Source organism: Falco cherrug, chromosome 1, assembly GCF_023634085.1.
Source record: "Falco cherrug isolate bFalChe1 chromosome 1, bFalChe1.pri, whole genome shotgun sequence".
In the NCBI taxonomy this organism is placed as follows: Eukaryota; Metazoa; Chordata; class Aves; order Falconiformes; family Falconidae; genus Falco; species Falco cherrug.
The window spans coordinates 83,246,635-83,269,323 of record NC_073697.1 but is presented as its reverse complement, the minus strand read 5'-3'; the positions used below and the strand labels follow the sequence as shown (position 1 = coordinate 83,269,323).

General features: G+C 36.9%; 1 protein-coding gene across 2 annotated transcripts in view; it reads left to right on the top strand.

Moving 5' to 3' along the window:
* Positions 1-22,689, top strand: part of SPOCK3 (SPARC (osteonectin), cwcv and kazal like domains proteoglycan 3) — a 212,369-nt gene that overhangs the window by 124,278 nt on the left and 65,402 nt on the right. The window contains exon 5 of one of the 2 annotated variants that reach the window (XM_055700840.1): positions 15,450-15,576. The exons of the other annotated variant lie outside the window; for it this stretch is intronic. Within the exon in view, the coding sequence (XP_055556815.1) occupies positions 15,450-15,576 (127 nt within the window). The remainder of the gene's footprint in view (positions 1-15,449; positions 15,577-22,689) is intronic. 2 annotated transcript variants of the gene reach the window in all.

Sequence of the window (22,689 nt, the reverse complement as noted above, 5' to 3'; positions counted from 1 at the left end):
CGTAAGAAAAAACAAAAAGGTATTAAAAGCAGTACTAAAATCTTTGGAGGAAGATGAATAGAGGATAGTACTGGATTTCTAGAGTAAAAAGGAAGGGTTGATCAGATACATCATATGACTATATAAAAAACAATGTAAAAGGATTTTTTTGTTGTTGGGTGGTGTTTGGTGGTTTTTTGGAGTCGGTTTGTTTCTTCTCCTGAAGGGAGTTGCACCATCTAGGATGATGTGTTTTCCAGAATGTTAGGAATGCTGCTCATGAGTGTACCATCACCATGCAGTAATTTCAGCATTGGTATATGAATATGAGAATGTCTTCCAGTAGATAAGGTATTAATTTACTACATGAAAGGGATCTTTTTAAAAAAGTAAACAAATGGATGAGTTTTTCTGGCAAAATGAGCAAATACAGAAAGAATGAAAAGCTTAAATGGTCGAGCTGTACATTATTTTAACTCCTACACTACATCAGTTGCTTTGCAGAAATAGCGTTTCTTTAATTATCTTATATACTTAATATTCAGAAGGGAAAAAGGCATGTTCTTTTTGATTTGATTATTAATTGATATCTTCTACTATAAGCCTACCTAAAGAGTTGAATATAAAGTTTTGAAGAGTGCAAATTAACATTTTAAGTACTCAAATAAATGTTTTAGGCTGCCTGCTGGCTCTTGAAGTCAAGTGATTGACACAGCAGACAGGTATGATGATGATATTAAAGGGAGAAAATGGAAATCTTTCTTTCAGGTATCGATTACTGTGATACCAATAAATGGGCTTGTCTTCCTTGTTTCCTGTCTTCATTTTCAAGCAGACACTGTGACTGATCCCATGTGAAGGAAGAAAGCTGGGAGCATGGGCAGCAGCAGTGCAACTTGCGCTTGCAGAGCAATGAGACTGATAGATTGCGTGAGAATTGCTTTGTCTGCAGGGTTCTGAATGTGATGAGTGGAATATCAATCTACTTTTTTAATGGCAAAAGAACATTTTTCGTGGCAGACAGTCTTTTGAGCCAATAGGAAAATCAGCTATTGTCAAGTGAAAACTGTTCTGTAATTATACTCAACATAAAATAGTAAATCTTGTAGGAGCAGCGTTTCTGATAGTAATATTACTCAAAATATTGTCACTATTTGTCCTCTTTGGGCTGTAGAAGTGATTATTAAATATTTGTTTCATTTATTTTCATTTATTTTTTAATTTCTTTTTTATGTTTCAGTTATTTTTCTCCACTCAGTAATTTTTTTTATAAATCATAGGACCCAACATGCTTTGTGATGAGAACTGTAGTCTGTAATTGGACTATCAAATGCAGGTAACAAAAAACATCAAATTAAACAAAATAGGCTCTGAATTAATAACTTTGTGTCTGTTGTGTAGCGAGAAGCTGTAATCATTAAAAAAGTTAAACCAATATCCAACCTTGCAATTTTGCAAATACAAAACACACTGATAAATAGGACCTACATTTAAGTGACAGTAACCAAATCTGATTATTGCACTTTGCTTATTATTAGGGACTTTTTAGATTTCTGTTTAACAACTACAAGAATGTAAGACTTGACAGAATCTTCTGGTTATTATACCTAGTTTTTAACATTATTTTCATTTACTGAAAAGAACTGGCTTCTGTCTTTAAAAAAAAAAGTATTCTGCTTTACTAAACAATGTATAAAAGTAAAATAAAATTATTTCACTTTCTGTGTTATCTGTGTTGGAAAACATGTTGAAGAATCTCTGCTTTCTTTTGAAATAAAAATTGATGTCTATGTTAAGTTTTTTCCAATAACACTAATAGATAATGAGTATATTTATATTCAAAGAGGTAAACTGCAAGGCTGACACAAAATCTATGTAATGCTCTGTCTTTGTAAAATAGAAAATGATGGGTTTGGGAGCTGTTTAATAATTCTTTCAGCTTTATAAAATGAAAACAGTTTTGAGAAAAGGTGATAACTCTAAGAGAAATGATTAAAAAATTGCATTATGACAAGGTCAAACACTTAGATTAGCATATAAAGCACTTATGAAAGACATTTGCATATCTTGGCGAGGGATCAAAGGGTGAGTTATAAGTTCATAAGTTAATGTACACTATTAAAGAGCTTTCTAAAATAATATGGCTTTGCTTTATCAAAGTGGGATATATAAAATTATTTGAGGCCTCAGTTCTGGAATCAGTTAAAATTGTGAGCATCCTGTGTAGTCACTGGAGCTATTTAAACCTGCTCAACTTCTATTACTGTCAATTTCTGCAGTGCTTGGGAAAGATTTAACCATTGATTATTACTGAGAGAGACCATGGAATTCCTAATATTGTACAATTTAAAAGAGTTATAAAGCCATTTTTTTAAATACCACTGAAATGACTGTGTGTAAGTTGGAGATCCTGAGTTTCTCACTGTCTGTTCAGGGGAGTAAAAACGCATCTGTTCATTGAAAGGAAATAAGTAATTTTTAATTCAATATTTTTATGAAATGGAAGAAACCCTGTAAACAACATGAATTAGGACAAATAGTAGGTGAGTTGGTAAGCTTAAAAATTGTGAAGTCAGTATTACCAAGGTAATTTTACACCATGTGTGAAAATAATATCTAGCAAAGGAAGCATCTTTCTCATTTAAATGACAAAATGGTTTCATATAATTTCAAAACAATTGAAATACCTTCTTCTGTAACTTCACTGTTCTTTTTCCACCTGATCTGATTTTCTTCTACCTTTATATCTCTAGAAAATATATCCTTCAAAATGTGGCATTAGAGAAGAAAAAAATCAGCCCTTGAGTGACATTTTGCTTTGCATACTGAATATACACAGAGCTTTGATTATATTAAATTTCTTTCATATGCAAGGGTCTTTTTATGTTTTGTACTGTTTCTGAAAACAGTAATCCTTGAAAATTTCTAACATTAGTTGCTCCTACTATTATATGAATCATTAGTAACTCTTTTGGCCTCAGCTTTGCCGTATCATTTTGTGATGTATTTTGTCAGAAATTATTATTTCCTGTGGTAATTTATCTGTATTAGACCCAGCAGATTTTAATCACGATTGCAACACTAGAGGTCAACTCAGATCATTGTATTGGTTTTAGTTCTGTTCTGCACAGAACTAACAATTTAGGTTGAGCAAGTAATTGTTGGAGAGATTGCGTTCTGCATTGTTGTTTAAGATATCTGAAAGAGAAAAAGAATTTTCCTCAAACTATGTGGATATTGCAGAGTCTGGATTCAAAGCCTGGGATTCTGTAGCAATTTGTATTCCTTCAGTTTGATTTTACTTGTCAATGCCTTGTTTTTTTGGAGAATTGTATTAGCATAGCCCTTTTGGCTCCGTCTGCACCTGGGAACTCGGTGAAGAAATAATTTTCATTGTGAAAAGGGTGGAAGCAGAAGTGAGGACCCCTCTTTGTCTGCATAACCTGTAGGAGTTGCTGTTGAGTATGGGTGGATGTGTGTGTTGGGTCTTAGTAGGTTTCTGTGTGTCTGCCATGCAGCTCTTGCTTCCTTTGTAGTTTCATGGACACTTCTTCAGTCTCCATGGAGCCTGGAGAAAAAGGGAGGGACAAGAGAGTGTAGGACACGCTGGCGCAAATTAGCTGGTGGTATCTTTCGTGTTGTGGGGAGGGCAATTTGGTCCTTAGAAGAAACAGAGTTCTGACAGTGATGCTGTAATTTGCAAAGACAGAAACTTGACAAATTGTTGTACTCGGGGTGTGTGTGTGTGTGTGAAGGAAAAAAGGGCATAATTTTCCTGGTCTTCTGTATTTCAGTGAGCTCTTCTTTGATTTTGGGTGTGATGAAGCTAATAAAAAGGGTAACGTAATGTTCTTTTGGAAGGAAATGTTTTTCTTCCTCAAAAAACATATACTTAAAAAAGGAAGAGGAGAAGGAAAAAACTGAAGCTTAAAACCAAGGCAGCAAACCCCCTTGTATGTCTACATTACTGTTTTGATTCAGTTGGGAGTGTGCTACTGTGTGAAAATCCGATCATCTCACTTAACTTGTTTTGGTTTTAACGGTGGAGTGGCTCTCAGAGTGTATGAAATGGATTAACTTCCCATGAAAATAAGAGATGTGCTCCAGGGTCATACCTAATGCATGCCAAACTAGAGCAAGATCAGAGTTAAAAAAAAAACCAAACAGAGAAAACCAGCCCATCGCCCCCTTTCCTCCAGAAGCATGGGCACTAGGTTCTTAGCACCAGGTGCTTCACTCTGTATGTATAATTCTGTGGTACCTGTTTGCTAATGTTGATGCACTGGCTGTGTTCATTGGCAGAGTTCTGTGTTAGTCTGTCATCCAAGGTCTCTGTCTAACACTGTTGAATTGGCCCCAAAGACCTTTATAGTCTTCGGGAAGCATTCTGTTGCTGCTATAGAGACCTATATAGCATCCTGAGCTGTAGTTGTGATGTGTAGAGCCTGATGCAACAGACAACAACTATTGCCCAGTGTAGAGCCCGATGCAACAGACAACAACTATTGCCCAGTGGAGAGCCCGATGCAACAGACAACAACTATTGCCCAGTGGAGAGCCCGATGCAACAGACAACAACTATTGCCCAGTGGAGAGCCCGATGCAACAGACAACAACTATTGCCCAGTGGAGAGCCCGATGCAACAGACAACAACTATTGCCCAGTGGAAGTCAGTAGGAGTTTCCTTATTGAATTTGACAGGACCAGGATTTAATTTATGATCTTTAAATCCTAACCTATGCACAACTGATAAAAATTAAACATGTTACATCTTAGCTTTGCTCAATGAGAATTCACTGATCAATGTACTGTAGAAGTTATAAAATGTGAGGTTTGTATTTGATGATACCAGCTTTGAAGGATGTAGGAAATTAGCTTGTCTCACAGGCTATATTGTTTTTTTTACCTTATTATATTGCATATATCTATTAAGTAATGAACTTTGCTAACTAATGAGGATTTCTCAGTGTGGCCTCCAGATGGTACAGTGATTTGGACATCCTGTACATTGATATGATGTCAAATGAATGCCTGCATAGAAAACACTCTAGGGAAATGAGATCCTTTACTGTAAAAGCAGTTAAATGAAATAATCTGGTGTTTCATATGGTTTTGTTGAGAAATATTACAGATAAAACAAAACTAAAATAACTGGAAAATACATTAATATACTAGAGATCAACCAATATATAATTTAACTTGTCTTCTAGAGGTAGGGTTGTTTCTATACATTAAAGCAGAATTTGTCATATTTCATGTTGGAGCCCAAAGTAACTATGTTGAAGAGCCAAATGAGATTTTCTGTGACAGCTGAATAGCTCTGCCATGTGCAAATGCCTGCTTTGTCCAAGTTTTTCTTCCACTGTGTTCTTTACTTCTGAACCTATAGTTACAATCTTTTCTCTCTGGACTGCTTTGTTCAAGCAATTTCTACAGTGCACAAAGGCTCTGTAAGCAGGGTATGTACTACCTGAAAGTAGAAGACTTTTTATTGCCAGATACACACAGTATATAGCTAGGACTAATTTGCTGTCAGACTAAACGTGAGGATGCTCTCCACCTCTTGCAAGATACCCAATGAGTCCTTGCTGGCCAGGCAGTTCAAGCAAGTATATCAAAGATTGCCTTCCGTCGCTCCTTGAAAATGCTGATACTCAGGGTTGTTTAAACTGAGGATCAGATTAAATTTCTGACTCTGTTTTTTCCTTTAATGATTTTACAACTTTCATACTCTGGGCTTGTTTTCCCCCAACTCCTGACTGAGCTTATCTCAACAATCTTAGATCTTTCTGCAGTTTTGCTATGCTTGTATTGCATGGTTCAACTCTACGTAATTTCCCATAACTTTCCCACAATTTAGTAGTTCCTTCAGAAGTTTAAGCCAAGGTTATTCAGCTATGCCATATCAAAACCTCAGTCCTTAGGAGGGAAGTTAGGCAGTTAGCTGTGAGTTAACTCTGTGAAATAGGTGCTGTTCTCCCTTATTCTGATGGTCCGAACTGCAGATACTGATGGAGTGATGATGTGTGCTTGGTGCTCCATTGACCTGCATGTCCAGATTTCCTTCTTAGAGACAGTGAGAAGATGGTTTATGTGCAACTGTCACCCTTAGTGGGTAAATCTAAGATTTTGACAGCTTCTGTGGCTCAGGACCTCTAAGGGGATTTGTAGAGTAGGCAGGAGTAAAAGGTGAAGAGTTATCAAAAGTTTACAGAAGTCATACAGAAAATTACTTCAGTCTGTGGCTTTCTTATTAAAAGAAACAAACCCCTGGACTCTGCTCTCGTCTGACCTGATTATCCACTAAGAATTTAAGTATATAATGTGAAGCAATAAAAATAAGGATCAAGGATGTCAGCAGTATCCTGGGGTGAGAATATGGTTTTGATCTTATACAGATTTCAAGGAATTCAACATTTCTGGTATTGAAATATTGTAACATCTAATAATGCTGATATTCTATGGGAAGATGCAGTTTTGTTTCTTACGTTCAACAGTACTTTATACCAATTCGTACAAATAAAAAAACCCCGAAACCCCCAAACATTTGTTCATTATATTCAAAGTATGAAGTGTTCAAAATGGTAAATACTCATTTGTTTAATAGTCTCATAATTTAAATATTGTTTGTGTTCAAGTGCCTCAGTCTTTTTTATTGATGTTACATATCTGCTAGTTTAAACAGAGAATGTAATAGTGTTATTAGTTACTCCTATTAAGGATCAACTTAGATCTCTGTCTTTAGAACAGTCTGAGTGCAGTGATCATGGACAGACAATGAAGTCTGTGATCCGTGTGAATGCTTTCCACGTCTCCAGTATTTGCCAAGCAAACTCCACTTCAGATATGTGTATGTGACCACATCTAGGCAAATATCTAGGAAATGCATGGAACTGTCAGATCATTTCATAGGAATGCAGTAGGCATATCCATAAATAATGTTGGACTTCAGTGGGAATGTATTACATTTCTCACTTTATGAAGTATATAGACACCTGTGTTAGATAATAATGGACAAAATTGTGCTCTGTAGAACTGAGACTGAAGAGAGTGCTATCTCAGTAGTCTCGGGTCTATACTGGAAGGAGTGTGAAGAATGTGCTCATTTTTGCCATCTATATTTCACTCATTTTCTTCAGGTGTTTAGGAATAGTGTTAACTAGGAAGGAAGGAAATTTGTATTTATGGAGGAAAGAGAGAAGGATGTTGATGAAGTTCTTTGCTATCTCTGCTAGTACAACCATCTTCATCCTTTAACATGTCTATGTTCTGTCATTGTCTCAGACAATACTTGAACATCCTTCTGTCTTTGTTAACTAAAACAAAAGACTTTCATCAGAACTTTTTAAGGAATAGTGACAACTGGGAGGGGTGACTCTGAGGTGTTGAACTCAAAAGAGCTACTGTCTTTTACAATTTTGAAAGGATATTTGGGATTTTTTTTCTACTTTTCCTTCATATTTCAATAGAGTTCTCTTACCATGGACTAGTTTGTTTTGTTTGGTTTTTTTTTAACACCACATAGACATAGTTGACTACCATCTGGAAGTTAGGGACCTTGGTAAAAACATCTCTGAATATATTTTTAGGTGGTTTTGGGGTTTTGGTGTTTGGTTTTTTTTGTTGTTGTTGTTTTTGTTTTTTTAAGTCAAAGTCTCTAAGCCAGGTTTTCTTGCCCTTTATTTTCCCATTATCTGCCAATTACCTACCCATTTTTTTTTTTTAATTTTTCTTCTTCATTTAGGTAACTTGGATTTTCTTTATAATTTTTTTGTAGCTGTAGGCCTCCTAAAGATTTGACTTATCATGTAGCAATTACGACCAGAAAACTATGATAACATGTAATGATTTTATGCAAGCTTTTTTTACTGTTGTTCCTTCTTTGTGAGTTGTATTTTAAGTTTGTTAGAAAAATGTGTGCTAAACAGAGCCTATGTAAATTACAAGTGTAGCAATTTGACAGGTCCTAAGAAAAAACTCCAATCTACTTTATGCTGATAACTTTTCTTAAAAAAATATAATCATAGAATATTGATATCTCTAATAGGCACTTTTTATACTTTTACATCTCAAATCTTCACACACACACCCTCCTCTAGTGATTTACACAGTCATTTCTGAAAAATTAGTCCTTGAAATGCCTCCATCATTTGCCAGCCTAACGGAAAAAAAGGTTGCAGTGAGCACTGCATTCAACTGTTCATATATTACCTTCCTTTCACCTCTCGGGCAACTCCAGAAGAGTTAAATGATGAGAAATGAGTACTATGGGATAAAGCCCTGGAGGGAAGATATTCCCAAGAAAGCCAGTTAATACTCAAGGATCACCTCCTCCAAGCTCAGGAGCGATGCGTTGCAACAAAGCAGATGTCAGGCAAAACCACCAGGAATCCTGCATGGATGAACAGAGAGCTCCTGGAGAAACTCAAACACAAAAAGGAAACCGACAGGGTGGAAGCAAGACCAGGTAGCCTGGGAAGAACACAGAGAAATTGTCTGAGCAGCCAGGGATGAGGTTAGGAAAGCTAAAGCCCTGATAGAATTAAACCTGGCCAGGGATGTCAAGGGCAGCAAGAAAAGCTTCCATAGGTATGTCAGTGATAAAAGGAAGACTGGGGAAAACGTGGACCCTCTCTGGAAGGAAACAGGAAACCTGGTTGCCCAGCATGCGGAAAAGGCTGAGGTACTCAGTGATACTATTATTGCCTCAGTCGTTACTGGCAAAGTGCTCCAGCCCAAGCCTCAGAAGGCAGAGACAGGGGCTGGGAGAATGAAGAATCACCTAGCGTAGGAGAAGATCAGGTTTGAGACCATCTAAGGAACATGAAGATGTAGAAGCCCATGGGACTTGATGAGGTGCATCTGCAGGTCCTGAGGGTGCTGGTGGATGAAGTTGCTAAGGCACTGTCCATCCTATTTGAGAAGCTGTGGCAGTCGAGTGAAGTTCCCGCTGACTGGAAAAGGGGAGAGGTAAGCCTTGTTTGTAAAAAGGGAAATAAGGAATATCTGGGTAGCTGCAGGCCAGAGAGTTTCACCTCTGTGCCTGGCAAGATCATGGAGCAGATATTTCTGGGAACAATGCTAAGGCACATGGAAAACAAGGAGGTAATTGGTGATAGCCAATATGGCTTCACTAAGGCCAAATCGTGCCTGACAAATCTGGTCACATTCTGTCATGGAGTTTCCGTGTTGTAGGCTGCGGGGTGAGTGATGTCATCTACCAGGACTTGTGCAAAGCATTTGATACTGTCCTGTATGACGTCCTTGCCCCTAAACTGGAGAGACAGGGATTTGACAGGGGCACTGGTCGGTGGGTAAGGAAATGGCTGCATGGTCACACCCAAAGAGCTGCTCGATGTCCAAGTGGAGACCATTGACGAGTGGCATTCCTCGGGGGTCAATATTGGGACCAGCGCTGTTTGACATCTTTGTTGGCAACATGGACCAGTGGGATTGAGTGCACCCTCATCAAGTCTGCCAACGGCACCAAGCTGTGTGGGACAGCCAACATGCTGGAGGGAAGGGATGCCATCCAGAGGGACCTTGACAGGCTTGAGAGGTAGGTCCATGTGAACTTTAGGAATTTGATCAAGGCCAAGTCCAAGGATCCTGCCCGTGGGTTGGGGCGGGGCAGTCCCTGCACAGATACAGGCTGGCTGGAGAATGGATTGAGAGCAGCCCTGAGGAGAAAGGCTTAGGAGTGCTTATGGACAAGAAACTCAGTGTGACCCAGCAATGTGCACTTGCAGCCCAGAAAGCCAATCGTATCCTGAGCTGCATCAGAAGAAGCGTTGTCTGCAGGTCAAAGGAGGTAATTCTCGCCCTCTACTTGACTCTCGTGAGACCCCACCTCTGGAGTACTGCGTTCAGCTCTGGAACCCCCGACAAAAGAGGGACATGGACCTGTTGGAGCAAGCCCAGAGGAGGTCCGGGAAGCTGATCAGAGGCTGGAACACCTCTCCTGTGAAGACGGGCTGAGAGAGTTGGGGGTGTTCAGCCTGGAGAAGAGAAGGCTCCGGGGAGACCTTACAGCAGCCTCCCAGTACCAAAAAGGAGGGTAGTAAGGAAGCTGGAGAGGGACTTTTTACAGGGGCCTGCAGTGATAGGACAAGGGGGAATGGCTTTCAGCTGACAGATGGTAAGATGGTGGATTTTGGTTACTTACTAGGAAGAAATCCTTCCCCGTGAGGGTGGTGAGGCGCTGGCCCAGGCTGCCCAGAGCAGCTTGGGTGCCCCATCCCTGGCAGGGCTCAGGGCCAGGCTGGACATGGCTGGGGGCAGCCTGGGCTGGTGGGAGGGGTCCCTGCCTGTGGGGGGGGGGTTGGAAGGAGATGATTTTCAAGCTCCCTTTCAACCCAAACCATTCAATGATACTATGATTGATGTTGTGCATTCTTTGTTTTTTCTGTTTCATTAAAATGCTATAGCACCTCATTCACTCAGTCAAAATGAAGCAAATACTATTCCAGGAAATTCCAGCAGCATTACTTAAAACTGTTTTCCTTTAAAATACATAAGGCTGTTTTGTTTTGATTTTAGTTTAGTATGTGCACATTTGGAATGAAATACTGGTTTTTTACTTGGCAAAATTAAGCAGAATTTTACTGAAAATATTAGAGCTGTGTGACAGTAAGGTAAGAAAGTACCATAATTTTTTAAAAAAAGTTTATATCTTTTTTAATAATACATGTAGTAGGGGAAGGGGTGTAGTAAGAATTGGATATCTTTAAGATATCTGTTTCTTTTTCTTCTCTGGTGCAAATAAGTAAATAGTACTTTCTCTCTACATGCACAGAAAGAAATATTTTTCTAAATTCTGTATTACATACTGAGTATGTATGCTTTATGATCCTTACAAAAATGACAGATCATGCATAATTTTCTAATCTAATGTATTCAGTGCAGATGCTGGGGATAAATAATAGCTGAATTTCTATAATCCTACATCTACCTGGTATACATTATGATGGTCCATCAATAAACACAAACATCTTGCCAACACTGTTAATTTAAAGTTGCTACAATGTATTTTGATTCCCATATTAACTTTGTTAACTTTTTGTCTCATCTTTTCATTATTTTTAGTTTCTTAATACAGATTTTTCTTGTATTTGTTAGGAATAGTGCAAAATAAGGAAGCATGTCAAAATAATATAAACATAGACACACAGAGATTGGCACTATGATCTTGGTTTCCTTTGACATTTGAAAGAAACATCTCCACAATGTATTGACAGCTGTAGTTTTCTTCCAGGATGCTTCCATATGAAAAGGGAACTTTGAAGGTAATCCAGGTTTCTCTAATGAAAGCAAATTAGACTTTGTGCTAGAAGTGTATTTCCTTACTAAGTTATTCTGACAAAGTCTGATTGTGTCCCTCAAAGGCCATGGTAAAACATAATCAGTCAGTCTCTTAAGTTGGGATAATTCTAAAAGCTCTAAAAAGTGCAAATGTAGTTATCAGAGAAGAGTTACAAGAGTTCTTTGAAAGATTAGGGTTTAAATAAGTCAGATTTGTTTCTGTCAGTCTGTATTTGTAGACCTGTCTTTGAATATTCTCAAATCTGGTATATAATTTAATATTTTTCAAGTGAATTGGGCACTTGTGCATTTATAGGTATCATTAAATAAGTCACGTTGCCAAAGAGTTGCTTGCAGCTAAATTTTCCTTGGGTTACATTAAGCATTCTCAAAGTATTTGCAGGCCCAATCACTCTGTATACAGAAAGGTAAGTTTATGTATGCAAACAGGTACATAGGCTAGGGTAATTGGGCAGATTGGCTAATTATGTTTCTAGGCATGCTGTTGCATACGCAGTATAAAAGCATATGCACAATTTGGTGTATGCAAATTAATGCAATCACAACTTTCCTGTTAAATTAAACCCATATATTTGATTTTACCCTTTAGGTGTAAGTTAAGGCAGAGCCTGTGTATTCAGTAGTAGGTATTTTATTATTACATGGTTTCCAAAGCCTTTTTCAGGAAATTTAGAAGTATAAAATTTGTCAGTGGAAGAGGTTGGCTTTTACATGACATCGTATATTTATTTTGGCAAAATAATCACAAATCACAAAACTAAATAGCAGAATTTTAGTAATTGCAAGTTGCAGTGATCTGAGTTTTTTTCTTGATTATTGTATTGAAAAATAATAAATAAAAGGAAAAGAAAAGGGAAAGTGATTTTTCCAGTAAAGTAACAGATTTCTTTGTTTACTATTTCTTTTCCTATCATTTAAAAATATAAAAATATATTTCTTTATATGGATATCTTAAGCAAACAGTAACCAATTATTTATTTTGTAGTTAAGCAGTCTTTCTGTATCTTATTTCATGACGTTGTGGACATACAGCAATGATGTTAGTTCAAGGTGATTTATATCACCAAAATAGTTTCTCACTTCCATGTCAATAGTTTCTATGTATCCTCATCGCCTAGTTTCCAAAAAAAAAAAGCACCCACACTGCCTGGTAACAAAGAACTAGTCAACAGGAACAAGTCGAATGCAATTAGATAATAACGGTGAAAGGAAATTTTTGGATATAGAAGTAAAAGGCATTATTAATATAGTTTATGAAGTACGTGCATCTACCATAATTAGTATTAAAAATGTTTTTAATTGACTTTTCATATTTGCCTGTCACTTCAGTGACTGACAATCAATAATTAGCTGTTTGGCAGCTCTGGTAATACAGAAATCTAGTTTCTGCATTATTGTACTTAAGCTTCTGGACATATGTCCATACAAAGCGTTTCCATGACCATGTATTTCTGTATTGCTGCCTTCAAAGTAATATTATTTATCATTTATTTATCATTACAACTTCCATTCTGAATTTGGAAAAATACAGATATTTCTGTTTTGTCAAAAATTATTATTCGTTATATAGAAACCAAGATTTTGAGAAGTGATCTGCTGAAGGTCTCAGGTGGGTTCTGTATGTAACAGGAAACCTGACTCTCTTCACCCTAAGTGGGTGCCCTGGGAAGGCCTGCACTGAAGAGCCTAGCAAAGCAGAGGTTAGTTGAGAGAAGGGAAGCTCTCTGACCTACTAAAATATTTTCCATTTTTTTTATACGTCTCCACTGGCTGTCACAGACCTGCAGTTTCCCTGTCCTGAACTTGTTCTAGCGTCCACCTGCCTTGTGGTCCTTCCTGAAACATACTGTTCTCTTTTCCTTCCTTTAGGTGATTGTACTTACCTGTTTTCCTCAATTTAAAGGGCTTTTTTCTTCATCATCACCCACACGCCACCCCCAGGTCCCTCTCTTTTCTTGTCTTTAAACTTCATTGAGAGCAAGTACAAGGGTGCAGGATGCTAAACCCCAGTAATCACCACTAGCCTGTCTTTCACCCAACAGCCCCTGCATGTCTCACAAATCCTGCTTCCAATTTTATTTATTTATTTATTTATTTTATTTTCCCCCTGATATCAGTAGGGCTCTCCCTGTTGATGTCTGGAACTTTTGCAATTGATTTATGCAGTGTTTTAAAGTTACTGTATCTCAGATAAATAGAAATTGCATTGGGTTGATAGTTAGGACTCTGATCCTGTAGGTAAACTCAGGCTACTGGGGCACTTCTGGAAAATTGTGAGCTATAAAAGTAACAAGAAGTAAGAGAAAGATGCAGCCATCTAGATAATCGAATTACGCTGGAGCTCATGTGGATGATGGGAAATCTCTCAAGTGAGAGGAGCAATAATAGTCAAATTATTGCTATATATTATACATAAGCAAAGATACAGTTCAAATTTGCTTTTCTTTAATAGAAGTTAAAGGGTTTATACTTTAGTCTTCAAATGATACAACTCAACAGAAGGGATTGTTATTTGTTATGAATTAGTGTGGTTATGTCTGAATTGTCTCCTCTTTTTATACTTCCTGATGGATGTGAAAACTTCCTGTACAAATATTTTACTGCTCATTATGCTACATGTAATTAAAGCTATTACTGGCTTTTTCAGCAATAACTGATAATTTCTGTGTACAACATATTCCAGGTTCCTGTTTACACTGTGAAAATATCTGCGCAGTTCAAAATTTCACCATAAAACACAATCTGAATGTAAATTTCTATAACTTACATGTTTGTGTTTTTTTTCTTCTTAAAAAACAATTTTACACCCAAAATTACGAAGAGCATTAAAGCATTAGTATTGCTGAGAAGTGGGGTTTTGGTTCTGATCATCTTCGGTTTACTGTTAGGTGTATGCTTTGGGCCTTTTACTCTGCACATCGTAAAAGCAGAGGATGAGGAGTTTATTTTCTCTGGTTTCATTTCTTGTTATTACTCCAGACAAATTCTTCTCAAACAGTGATTCATGGTTAATTAGCAAAACAGTTCTTGATTATCGGTACGTGAGCCAAGCTGAAAGAGTTCTGCCTCATTGTTTGATTTTGTTTCACTACTTGAGTGTGTCCTGATAAATCATTGCTGTATTCTGAGCATAATAATTTGTAGATTTCTCCATAAGATCCCAAGCAGAAAACACAATATAAAAATCATGCATTATTGTTCTATTTTCCTATTTATATGGAAGTTGTTAATATATAAAACATATTGCAGGTCAGCCTATGGATCAGGCGGCTTTCATAAAACATCTGTTTCAGGATATAGTGGCTGCTAAATGCTTTCATAGTTGCAAAAAGCTATTGGAAAAAATCATGAATAAACATTAATTCAAAGCTACAGAGAGGAAACATGTTTATCTGAGAATGGCCATGTATCACAAATGACTGAATGCTGGTGGTACTAGTCTGAGGACTCAGAGCAGTCTGAGGAAGTGTCAGTAACTTATTTTAGACTTTTAATCTGACCCAGCGTAGCTTTTTTCCTGGGTTAAACTGATCCATCTAGCTATATCTGTCTGTTTGCATAAGCATGTATACATGCTTTTGCAGAACAATTCTGTGCTGCTGTGGATTGGCTTTTTTTTTTTCCTCTTGAATTTTACATTGGGTGCTAGAGTCTGAATTTTATGAAATGTAAGCTGTGAAAGGCAGTGATCAAAGGTGGGCAAACAGTATCCTGAATGACCACATACCTGTTCCAATGTAAGTATTTATGATAGAATTTTCTGATACCTAAATGTTACTTCCTTAAACACCAGTATCAATACAACAGCTCCATTAATAATATTTAATAACAACAAAACAAAACCTAAATATCATACAAATCAGACATATTTCAGTTTAACAGTCACCAGAGCATCATCTTAATCGTCTTTTTCTACCAGGATGTCTTAGAAAGTGAAATAATACACAGGTATCAAGTATCACGGTAGTGCGTAACGTACAAAGGTGAGCGAGTGCATACCAAAGACTGGGAGCTCTTTACTTAGAAGAAAACTTTACAGCTGAAATTATGTATGGCTTACTGTTTATAAAAGCTCATTAAAATACCCTGAATATGTTCTATTTTTACTACTGCTTATCAGAATTACATACTTTTTGTTTACTTACAGTATGAAAGAGGCTGGTTTAGGCCATAAACAGTGGAGGGGTGGTCCCATTTCATCAAACTGCAAGCAGTGTCCAGTAGTTTATACCAATCCTGTTTGTGGATCAGATGGTCACACATATTCTTCTCAGGTAAGAATTAAATAAAGAACTAAATTATTATTTCATTGTACCAGTCAATTCCAGCTCTTGGAAAGTAAAATACTGTATTGTAACATGAATCACCATTTATTTGTTTTGACTAAAAAAATATATTACAGACTGCAACTTACAGCAATTCTAGTATATCATAAGACAAAAAAAGTAGAATGGTAGCAAATCCTAAGCAGCTTGAAAGAGTAGCACCCAAAGGCTGCCAGCGTACGAGTGCTCCCCAGTCGGAGGAGTTCCAGGTTAAGACCGTCTGCCACAGAAACCAAGACAGGGTGTTGGGTAAAGAAGACGAGTTGCATGTGGCCAGTTAGGGGTAGGATAAACACGTTAAATCATATTTTCCAGTTAACTGTTGAGGGGATACTTCACATTCCAAGCACCTAGGTATAGATGCAACAGACCCAGGTGAAAAATGTAGTCGTGTAAGTAATTGTTTCATATCTTTCCTTCTTGAGCAGCATTTTGTGTATTTTGAGATCGTAATCAAATCTTTCTGTATTCCTGAACCCTCCTGTCTTTTCTGTCATACTTATTTGGAGACAGAATAGTAATTAAAAAAATGTTACTGTTGGTTTACCTAACCTTTTTTGAAGAAAAGATAATGTGCTGAAGCCCAAAAAACGTGGGACTGCATTAGTACAGCGCTCAGGTGAAACTTACGAGGTAGGGGAGACTTCATAATGCTGAAAACAAATGAAATTGTTTAGCAATGTCTTAAAACTTGCAGTGGAAGAATGTTCGGCCAATATTAACAATGGAATCCTCTCTAGGAGAAACAAATGTGTACTCTTGATGAACCTGTTTTTGTCAGAAATAGCATGCAGTTCAGTAGCGCAAGAGGAGCTGCTGTATTCTGTCATTCTGACATCATGTCGTTCCCCTAAGGAAGTGTTTCTAATAGTAGATAGTATCTTCAAGACAAATATAGTAATAATACTAATGATGCAGATTCTTCTAGATTAAATTGATAGAGATGGATAAGTTCTGTGTTTGTTGCTTATATATATATAACAAAATTCCATATAGCATTTTAAGGAAAGTATTTGCAAGGTTATTTCAGGAACAGTCGTTTTAAAAATTGACATAAAGATGAATATTTGTGTTCCTTTACTCCAGGCAAGTTTAGTTTCTTTGTATCGTCAAGCTCCAGTTGGAGTTTATATAGCAATTTTCTTGTATTTAGAATGCATTTGTCAATGACTATGGGAAATTGTAGAATAAATTTTCTGAAAACTCTGTAAATAGTAATGGTATTATAGGACAAAGCCAGGCAGCTGGCAGTTACAGGATGGATACTACTTTGGGAGAATGCCCTCCATTTTCAGGCCAAGCCCATGCAAATGTGTGTATTAAATTATGTAGCTATAAATATTTCATACATGTTTTTTGCTTTTTTGGGAAAAAAAAAAGATACAACAGGTACACAGTGTAGAAAGAAAGGTTAACTTCTAAATTAAGTTTATCCACAGTCAGGTAAGGATGTTTTGTTTCCTATTTGTTCTAGGAGGCCAGGTCAGGTTTACTGTGATCTCAGCCCACAATTGGTCACATGCGGTGTACAGGAAAAGATATTCATTATTAGCATTGCAAGAATATTGAAGTAAAAATATGACGTGCTGAGATGTTGAGTAATCAAAGTGAACATTAATTATTATGCGAGAAGAAATTCAGTATAAAGAGATCCTGCCATTTCTTTACCAGGGTGGTGTTACAAACAACTTTTATCTAATAGCCTTTAAATAATACTGCGTGTGTGTTACACTTCATTATCCTAGTTTTACCTTCTGCGCTTCTCTAAACTTTGGCACTTGAAAGTTATACCTTGAAGGTTATTCATTTTAACCCTAGGAATTCTCAAACAGTGCTGTAGCATAGGGCTTTGGTACCCCTATATATTTTGCACCCCATCCATTCTCCAGGAAAAACGTGGCCTCTGATACCAGGACAGCTTTTGCACCCTGTGTTTAGCTTCGTCTTTCCTGGGATTAGTAGGTGGGGGGAAAAGGACACAGAGTGCAGCTTGGATGGGGTGTTTTGTGGCAGCAACACACCTCCTGCTGTTACTTTACCTAGGGATGCAACTCTCTGCTCTCCAGCATGCATACAGTAAAGCTGGTGTAACTGTGGATGAGATGCTGCTGCTCAGGCTTGGATGCTTCTGCTGGAACAGTTCTCACATATTGTACTTTTTTTATAACTGGGCCTTCTGAAAGATGGCCTCAAGGGAAAGAATGTATGGTCATGCATCAGATAAATTGTCTTTTGAGTGGTTTTTGCATATTTTCATTACAGCTCTGCTGTCTGGTATCATAGGCTGAAGTTTTCTTAGGCTGAACATGGTCAACAAGTAGTCCCGCTGTAACAAAATCTAACCTTAAATACAATCAATGAGCAATGTTTTGAGTATTTTGAATGGAAAGTACCACAGAAATCAATTAATCTTTAGAATATGCTCATTGCCTCATGATCTTGTTCCAGAATCATCTTGGCAGTAAGTCCTAGATCAGTTCTATTGTTAGCAACAATTTGCTCGATTTGGTTTCATATTGACACTGATTTTTTTTATGAAATATTTTTTCTCCTACCTATGAAAACTTCATGTGATTCATGGCATCCCTATTAGGTGTAAATAGCAAAAATAATGGATTTTTCTAAACTAGTTTCTCAAAGATGGAAAAGGTACAGAAAAGCAAACAGTCAGATATTTAAAGATAGATATGTGGATTAAGATTTCTTCAATATTCAAATGTTTTCCTCAATCTCCCAAGTTATGATTTCTTTCTCATTAAAGGGTGAAAAGAGAGGCAGTACATAGAATCACTGTGTGAAGGAGGAAGTTTGGTACTGGTTGTTTATCCAAATTCTGTTTATAATTTTACATGAACCTAAATTCCTAGTTTTTTGTTCTCAGGTTATCCTTATTTTAACATTTTTCTTTTTAAAAGTATTGCTGCCTTTATGCCTTTTAGGTATTCTTAAGACTTTTACTTGATAATTTGTATCTCTTAGCAGTGTGTTTGGCATAAGACAGCTTGTGTGGAGGAAGCATAAAAAATAAGCATCAACATTTTTAATCTTTGTTATTTTAAATGTGGTCCTGTTATGAAAGTTTAATTGATTTAAAATTATTTATTAGGTTATTGTGAGTTTTCAGGCCACATGCCTGAGCTGTTGACATCTCCTTTCTACTTCAGAAAAGATTTATAGAAATATATCTACTATTTACTAATAGGAAATGAAAGTAATTTTCACAAACCTGATCCAATGTATGTCAGTCTTACTTTTTAAATTGGGCTACTCCATTATGCCTTTCAGTGTTTATCTGCCTTGTTACTAAGCAATCTGCTGTAGACTTTACTGTCAGTTGAAATGTAGCCAAAAATAATAAGGTTAAATCATTGCCTGCCATCTTTAGTAATAAAATAATGTAATCTCTCTGAAATAAATTATTTGACAGCATGCTGGTCCATATTTTTGCAGCTGGAAGCAGCAGCTTTTTCCAGGTGCTCTGCCAGCACGGATCTGTTTTTCTCATAAAAGCAGCTTTTGTTAAAATGGGCCTCTCTGTATAAAGATTCATGTCTCTGTCCAGTTCCCAAGCACAACCCCCAGCCAACATCACCCTGTTCAAGTGGATAACTTTAAAGCCTTCTACAGACCAAATCTGCATTGGACTGTTATGACGAAGGGCTTATGGCTGAGGTACATTGCCAAAAAACAGGTTTATTTACCAAATAATAAAAAAAAACCCCATCAACCAAAAATCCACAACCAGCCCTCCTTCCACCACCACCCAAAAAAACCCCACCAAAACCCCCCAACCTGGCAGCAAACTTTCTTGACTGAGACTGACCAGTAGTCAGTGAGATAAAATGTGTCTGTCTTAGTGATTCATGGAGTGTGCATGATCAGGATAAACGGATCTTTACAGAAGTGGTGGAGACTCCTTGTTTATTGTTTAAATGCTTAAAAAAAGGTTAACAATAACAAAAATCAGGAAATAAAGATTGGTTTTCCAGCATCTGCCATCAATGGGTTTTGCCAGCAATGCCTGAAATTTTGTCTGGAACCTGTAAATTGATACGATGTGGGACTCAAAAGCAGGCAGAGAAATGTCAGAACAGTGACTCACTTTAATTAATCCAGTTTTCCAAATAGGCTGATGTACTAAAAATTCCAAATGATATGTAACTGATATCTTTTTTTATCAACTGCATTCAAAATAGCTGCTAAAGCTGTAGAGAATGGAGATGGTACTTTAGATGACAAATTACTTTATGGAATCTTCAATATTTTGAAATTCTGAGCAGCTCAGTATTTCCTAGACTAGGATGACGTATTTATACTAGCAAGAATTGAATTTGGTTCCCTTTTTTCTTTTTCAGAATGCTGTGTTTGTTTAATATGGAATTATATATTGGATTTACATTAAAATATACATAAACTTTAATACTTCAATAAAAGTTAAAAATCACTGCTTTATGATCTATAAAACATTTTCTTAAGCCTTCATGTATGTAATGCCTTCACGTTGATTTTTAAGACAGTATTGAGTTTTCTCTAGAATACAAACAATCTAGGCTAGAAGGACAAACCAATAAAAGAATAGGACAAGTAGGGGAAAGTGAACAAGTGTCACTGTTCATTAAATAACTCTCATATCACAGCAGCAGTATACTGGTACAAAATAATGTATGTAGAAAGAGCTCACATTCAGAACCTGTTCATGAAAATCTAAATTTGTGTGTTCACTGTCAAACAGGACAACCAGTAAAACAAGAAAAATCAAATTGCTTGGAGTGAAGTTGGGAGGATAAGGATTCAGATGTCTTAAACTTTTGGGTTGCATTAGAGACACCCATACTTACCTGGAGAACGGTCTTTCCCTGAATGGTAACGTTAACCAGCAAATGTTAATCTTTTGAAAATAGTATTCAAAATGTAACTAGAACTAACAGTTAAAGTAATCAGAATAATTTTGGCACAAGAATTCTTTTCCAGGAGAATGTATCCACATCGTATACAGGCAGAAATACATAGGAGCTGAACATGGGCGTATATGCTTGTGGGGTGGTAGTGGGGAGCAGAAAGCAGTTCTGAAAAGAAACAAATAGAAAGGTGTCTCTGCAGCATTAGGAGACAATAAATAATGTTCTTAAGTTGGTGTACCTGTCTGAAACATTAAGGCACCTGAGAAAACAGTGGAGAAGATGTTGGTGAGCTGTGCTGGTTGCAGGCAGGGGCCGAAAAGAGAAGATTATCTCACTTTTACCAAGCAGAAGCTCATTAGTGAGCATGATTTCGGTGGAGAGGAGTATAAAGAGGGTAGAAATTGTGGAGTAAGAGGGTTTTTATGATCTTGGAGGCTTTTGTTTGGGCATTTTTTCCAAAACAAATCTAAAAGAACTTTTTTGTAAGGGAAGAATGAGAGCAGTTAAAGATGGTGGGCATGAAACAAGATGATGTCAACCTATTTTGAGATGTTTCAAAACAAATTTTGAGAGTTTGTAGCAGACAATCTATTATAAGAACGGGATTAAAGAAGATGAGATTGAAAGTGGCAAATGGCAAACAAGAAAACTGGCTCAGGTCTTGGCCCAGCGAAAATATTAAAATATTACAGTAATAATGCTCTGAAAGAAGACACTAAAGTGTGCTGATGTAGGAGGTAGTATGGAAAATGCATGTAAGCACTTCCTGTAAAGGAGGAAGTTTAGTGGTGCGTGGTGTATTTCTGTTCTCGTGTCTCTGAAAGCCTTATATCCCACCCCGGACATCTCATCCTGTTCTCCTTGGAATGTTCTTTTTCCTGTCCCAAGGGCAAGGGAGAGCCATGGCCATCTACATTGTCCTTGTACTCAAGGCGGCACTCCAGATATGTGAGGAAATGGAAGAAAATATACCAAAAAGACATTTCTCATTTTACTATAGGTGTATGAATGGGAGGATTATAGTTCGCCCCCCCCCCCGCCCCCCGAAAGCAGTTTCCCTCTCTCTCCCTATCACCAGTGTGCCATGGAAGTCAGTAAGTTTGGATCCTTAAAGGGGCCATTTTCCTAAATATCCTGTAGGATAAAACATGTAGCTACACAATGGTACCTTAAAACAAACAAAGAACAACAACAAAAAAAAAAACCAAAAACCCACCCAAAAATTTAACTTAAATGCTGGCTGTCTTTTTTTCTTCTATATTTTTTTCTGAATTCCAATGCACCATTTGTTTTTACAGCATATTTAAATCAGACATCCAGTGCACTAAACCTTGGAACCTTGAGGGTTTTTTTCCTTGAATATGTCTCCTTGTCTCCTCTTAATCACAGTGGAATGTAAATGTATGCTTATCAAGTAGCAGTGAACCCATGGATCATTTTGTTGCTTTAAAACAGAGCCTGTTCCCGTTTTCTGCATCTTTAATTTACTTAAAAATCAGTTCTATTTTTCTTTTTAAGAAGGGTTTTGGAACAACTTAGATGTAGCAGGCAGAAAAGATGTCCTTAACATTACTTAGCCATTTCAGTTTCTTCAGCAATTAACAGAACAGGAAGCATTTGAACAGCTACAGAACAGCAAATGAAATGAAAATTACTAGAAAAAAATGTAATTATTCAAATTAATTTTTTTTAGAACTTGCAATTAAATTTCTTAATCAAACAGGACAAAGTGTTCAGCTTCTAAACAGATATTTTTACACACTGTCGATGTAGGTCATGCTTGCACTTAGCAAGAAACTGAAATACTATGAAATTTCAAGTAGTAACATCAGACACCGTAATGGAAATTTAGACCAGCAGTGCTATAAGCTAATACTCTCCCAGAGAAAACAAAAATGTTCAGTTCTAGTAATTTAGCAGATGTCAGTGTGGTATAACATCTGTAACATTAAAGAATCATCTTCCAAGACTAAGCCTTTTTTTTTCTAATTATTTCCAGTTTTGAGAAGCTCACAATGAAATATTGTAACATGAACCAATTACCGTGTAGATACTTGACTGAAAACAAATTCAGACATATCAGGATTGTTTGAATATTCCTTCACATTTTCAGTATTTCTGACGTTCTGATGCCGGTATACTATGATTTTATATAATTAAG